Genomic DNA, 6,085 nt, shown 5'->3' with positions numbered 1-6,085 from the left:
AGTATTTTTAAAATTTAAATAGAAAATGTCTGATAGAAACATATTATCGTGTGTTCGGGTGCTCAATTGAAATAAGTCGTAATTTATGTGTTCATTTTAAAATTTACTAACAAATTTGAAAAAATATTAAGCCAATAAAACAATATATAGTAGGAGAAAATGAAGTATATAAAAGAAGCTATGTAGATAAGCAATAAAGGACAACTAAAAAGTTGAATTTGGAAGAGAAGACTTTTGGTCAGTAACGATTAGTTAGATTTTAACTAAGTGACTACAAAATCTTTGGATTCCCCCTTATTATAAGTAGTAATATAAAAATATATTTCTTGAACAATAACCACATGAAATTGTAAAACTAAACAAATAACAATATGTATTGGAGAAATTCAATATTATTACCTATAATCGTGCACTCTCACCATGTGTTTGTAACATGCTACAACTTCTTTTAGATCTGATTGTATGAAAAAATAGTTTATGTGTCTGCTTATAGAAAATTTTCAATATACATTGCCCTTAATTATAATGGTTAGGTTTTAGAGCTAGATTTGCTTTGATTAACAAAAATAATACTCCGACATGACTTCACATCGTTAATAATGGTCTTTTCCAATTCATTATAATTGTTGAGACGTAAACCTAAACTCTATGCTTGACGAGGTTCTTAAGTGAAGCTGAAGCAGTACTCAACAAAGGCCGATAACATGTGTGTTAGTTGTATATAGGCATCACCCGATAACATGTGTGTTAGTTGTATATAGGCATCATTATGGCTTACCATTAGTTTGCAAAGGGTGAAATGGATCTATCTGGTATTCAATTGTGATGTGAAACTGAAACATTGATGATGGGTAAAAACTTACTCATGCTTGGTATTTATTCAGAATTAATGAATGTAAAATTAATATGTGTGTTTTATAGACACAATTATTACTTAATCATAATTAGCTGATATTTATTCTCATTTTAGTTTGTAATTGTTATAGTAATTGCTTGGTTAAATATAAATATCCGATGCAATAAAAAAATTAAAAAGAATTTAAGTATAGATATTAGACATGAGAACTCCATTTTGCAAATTAGGATAGACAATCCTCTTATCATTGCGTCCCTTAGTGTTCCAACTTCCAAGTACGGAAACAATTACTCACAATTACGAAAATCAACTAAGAGTATTTGTTCCACTTAGCTTTGTTGATGATCATCTACTATTTGCTAGGGGAGACTAGGAGTCAACTGCTGCTTTACAACAAGACTTTGATATGTTTCTGCTTCCTCTGGCCTTCAAGCTAATATTGAGAAGAGCTGTGTTTATTTTGGAGGTGTTCAACAATCCATTAGAGAGCAAATAATGCAGCAGTCACTACTAAAAAAACAGATTTTCCTGACCTCAAAAAACCGACCTCAGTTGAGGTCGGAAAAAAAACCGACCTCATGAGGTCGGTATTATGCTAATATTTATTTTTTAATTTTTTTAAAAATAAACCGACCTCATGAGGTCGGTAATATTATACCAAAATTTGAAAAAATAATATACCGACCACACTAGGTCGGGAATTTATTTCATGATAAATGTTATAACGTTATTTTTAATTTAAAATAATACCGACCTCACGAGGTCGGTTTTCTGTTAAATAAAAATAAAATTATTAAGTATACCGACCTGGTGAGGTCAGTATAATCCTTAACAAAAATTAAATACACACCCATGTACAGTTCTCTCCCCCACTCAAATAAAATACACACACACTCGTTCCCACTCCTCTCACTGTTCTCTCCCCCTCTCACTCTAACCCTAACTCCGGCGACGTCACCACCACGGCTTGGCCGGTCACCCCACGCCGCCGCCGTCCCTACCCACCTGAAAAAAGACTACTTCTTCCAGATCTCTCCCCCATTTTCTACGTTCTCAAACTTTGTTCACTTCATTTGAAACCATATCTCACGCCCGTTTTCTTCTTCCAATGCTCTCCACCTTCATTTTCCATCTTCTAGTTAAGCCCTAATTTCTCCTTTGATTCGCTAATTTCCTTTCTCATTTTAACTCCCAAAGTTACTTCCCCTTTTTTTGTTACTCTTACTAAAATGTTTAGCCTTGGCTGGAATTGACCCAGTCTTTCCCTTATTTTTTTCCTTTTCTTTTCTCAGTGATTTAGGAGATTATTGTGCTGCTGCCTCTATTGACAGCTTTGACGATTAGTAGACAGCCTCCTTAATCTTTCTGGTGTGTATTTTCCTATCTCAAAATGCGCTTTCTCTATTTTAATTGTTGAATTGATGCTTAATATAATTTGGAATTAGAAACACTGTAACTGTTATCTTGCAGTCTTTCGTCATGTAATTTGGAATTACAAACACCGTAATTGCTATGTTGCTGTCTTTTATCATGTAATTTGGAATTAGAAACACCGTAATTGTTATGTTGCTGTCTTTTGTCTTCCATTGTTTTGTACAACTTTATTTGGGGCATGATGGCATTCTTAACTGGCCAAAACAATAGACCATTTTGTCGTATTAGTAAAGTTCATGTAGGACTTTGACAAAAAAATAAATATAAAAAGAAAATAATTAATGAAGGATAATTAGGGGAACTGGTGATTTGGGTTTTGAACATTGAATTAAATTAGACATTGAATTTGTTCCCTAACAATCTCAAATTTGGTGTTATTTGTGTAGATGGAATCTCGTAATTGGATTTATAATAGGACAAACGAAAACCGAGGGGGGATGAGGCAAGAATTTGTAGATGGTTTCGATGCTTTTGTTGGCTATGCAATGACACTTGAAACTTTTCTAAGTCATGGTTTGGTTAGGTGCCCTTCTGTGAAATGTCAATGTAGGAATTACGAGAATCCAGAGATTGTTAGGCTTCATCTCTATAAAGACGGCTTTCAAAAAGATTATACAGTGTGGACTAGTCAAGGAGAAATGAATAGTAGTTTTGGTAGATTTCAAGACTTTGTTGTTGGTGAAAGTAGTAGGGCGGTGGAACCTAATGTCCAAAATTTTAGAATGCACGACATGGTTCAAGATGCTTATGGGATGCATTCCGATTTTGAATCCGGCAACCATGGTGAAGAAGCTCCAAATGAAGAAGCTAGTCGTTTTTTTGAACAGTTGAAAAAGGCTAGTCAGCCTTTATATGACGGGAGTCCCCACTCTCAATTGTCTATTGCTGTTAGATTATTAAGCATCAAAGCATATTGGAATGTTCCTCAAGGTGCAATGGATGCTGTGATTGGCCTTATACATGAATTAGTTGACCCGAATTTAGAGATACCTGAAAATTACTATAAGGCAAAGAGACTAGTGTCTAAGTTAGGACTCTCGTCGATGAGAATTGATTGTTGTGAAAATGGATGCATGTTATACTATAAGGATGACGAAGGTCTAGAATCGTGTAAGTTTTGTGGAAGAGCTCGTTTTAAGCGGACTCGTAGCGGGAAGAGGGTTGCCGTTAAGGCAATGCATTACTTACCTCTTACACCAAGGTTAAAGAGGTTGTACGCATCAAATAGCTCCGCTCCTCATATGAGGTGGCATAGTGAAAATAGAAGGCCGCCTGGTGTTATGTGTCATCCATCAGACGGAGAGGCTTGGAAACATTTTGACACAACATATCCAGACTTTGCGGCTGAACCACGAAACATTAGGTTGGGTTTATGTTCCGATGGATTCACTCCACATTCTGTTTCTGCTACACCATATTCTTGCTGGCCTGTTTTTTTAACACCATATAATCTTCCACCTGAGTTGTGTATGACTAGTCCATATATATTCCTTACTTGCATCATTCCTGGCCCACGTAATCCAAAAGTTTTGATTGATGTACACTTGCAACCTTTGATTGATGAGTTGAAAATGTTGTGGGTTGAAGGGGTTGAGACGTTTGACGTTTCTCTTAAGCAGAATTTTAATTTGCGGGCCACTTTAATGTGGACTATTAATGATTTTCCTGCCTACGGGATGTTGTCTGGGTGGATGACTGCTGGAAAGTTAGCCTGTCCTTATTGCATGGAGAATACTAAATCGTTCACTTTAAAGCATGGCAAAAAAAATTCATGGTTTGATTGTCACCGTCAGTTCTTGCCAATGGATCATGAATTTAGGAGTATGAAAAATGCATTTAGGAAGAACAAAATTGAACGAAGCTATCCACCTCCAAGACTTTCGGGAGTGGAAATATGGGAGAGGGTTGAGAACTTTCCAAAAGTTACTGAAGAACCACCGTACAAGTTCGATGGGTATGGGCTTGCACATAACTGGACCAAACAGAGCATATTTTGGGAGTTACCATATTGGAAGGATAATCTTCTCCGGCATAATCTTGATGTTATGCACATTGAAAAAAATTACTTTGATAATTGGATCGGATGCATCAGAATATTCCTGTAATAACAAGTAAGTTAGAGAAAATTATTCCACCGGGGTTCTTCGATGTGATGGAACATCTTCCAATTCACCTTGCGGAGGAAGCTCGACTCGGAGGCCCAGTTCATTGTCATTGGATGTATCCCGTCGAGAGGTAATAGGTGTAAATTTTTATTTATTTCTCTCTGCTAATTTATTGTAAAAAAAAATAACGCTTAAAATAATATTATGTAGAACTATTGGCAAGTCTAAACGGGGTATCAAGCAGAAACATAGAGTTGAAGGATCAATTTGCGAAGCCTACCTTGCTAAGGAAACAGCTCATTTCTGTTCTTACTACTTTGGGAATGATGTGCCATGCTTGCGAAACAGACCCAATCAGCATTATGAAGGAGGTGATAATGATGCTTTAGCAAAGCCAATATCAATCTTCAATCAACCGAGTTCAGGTTCAAAAAAACGTACAAGACAATTTAATGATAGGGAGTCTAAATCTGCATCGATACATGTCTTGCTAAATTGCCCGGAAGTTCAACGATATTATGAGTAAGTTATTATTATTTTGCACTAAATATCCAAGTACAAAGCATAACAACTAACTCAAACTCCATTTTGTCGGACAACTACTTTGTGCATCTAAATGGCATTGAAAAAGTGTACGACCAGTTTGGGAAGTGGTTTAACAATTATGTAAGTGTTACAGCCTTTTCACAAAGCTAATATAATTTAAAAAGTGCGCATTATATTATTGCTAACTTACTATTTCTTAACTACTAATAGGTTTACAGTACAGAGTATGGTTACCATGACCAACTTTTAAAGGACATATCTTGGGGACCCGGTATGGTCTATTCTATGGACAAATATGTGGTAAATGGTTTTAAATTTACTACCGAAGAACGATCTAAGCATACAAAAACTAACAACAGCGGGGTTTGGGTTAAAGGTGGTGATGGAAACCAAGCCGGGGTCGATTATTATGGTGTAATTAAGGAGATCCTAGAACTGGAATATTCTGGTGGTGGCAAAAAAAGAATTGTACTTTTTCGGTGCAAGTGGTTTGATCCAACCCCTAATAGAGGTACAAGGGTACTCAAGCAGTATAACATCATAGAAGTAAATCACACGAGGGAGTATGCGGCTTATGATCCTTTCATTATTGCACAAAATGTTAGACAAGTGTACTATGCTCCTTATCCCTTGCGTCCAGATAAGTCTGCTTGGTGGGTGGTAATTAAAGTCAAGCCTGTGGGTCGAGTGGAAGTGGAGAATGTGTTGCCTGTTGCGTTCCAGGACGACGACATATCAGTTGTTCACCAAACAGTTGACAATGAGTTAGAAGATGATTTAGAGCATGCAGAACACATATTGGAAGAAATAAATGCAGAAGATATTAATGCAGAGGTGAACGAATGTAATAATGAAAATGAAACAACTGATGAGGAAGAATGGTCAGAAGAGGGAGATAGGAATGGGGATGACGACTAATAGCAATTAGTAAGTATTTTTTTTTAGCTTTATTACTCGATTTTCGAATACTATCAGTGTTTTGAAATTGTTCACTTTTATGAAATTACATTTTTGTGCATCTTTATTCTTCCTCCTTTGCCTCTTAAAAGCATCCTTATGTTTATGTTGTTTCTTTCTCTTTTGTTTCCTTTCAGATACCTCAACGAAGACATTCTTTGAGCCATTTCGACATTTTTTAGAGATC

At 36.0% G+C, this 6,085-nt stretch overlaps 1 protein-coding gene across 1 annotated transcript; it reads left to right on the top strand.

Moving 5' to 3' along the window:
• Positions 1–4,874: 4,874 nt before the first annotated feature.
• Positions 4,875–5,862, top strand: LOC132600090 (uncharacterized). The gene is made up of 2 exons (XM_060313211.1): positions 4,875–5,061; positions 5,152–5,862. The coding sequence occupies exon 2, from the start codon at positions 5,215–5,217 to the stop codon at positions 5,857–5,859; it is 645 nt and encodes a 214-aa protein (XP_060169194.1). The 5' UTR covers positions 4,875–5,061; positions 5,152–5,214; the 3' UTR covers positions 5,860–5,862.
• The last annotated feature ends 223 nt before the right edge of the window (positions 5,863–6,085 follow it).

The sequence above is a fragment of the Lycium barbarum genome, chromosome 6 (genome assembly GCF_019175385.1).
Source record: "Lycium barbarum isolate Lr01 chromosome 6, ASM1917538v2, whole genome shotgun sequence".
NCBI classification, from domain to species: domain Eukaryota; kingdom Viridiplantae; phylum Streptophyta; class Magnoliopsida; order Solanales; family Solanaceae; genus Lycium; species Lycium barbarum.
Note: the sequence above shows the minus strand (reverse complement) of the source record. Positions and strands in the feature narration are given on the sequence as shown.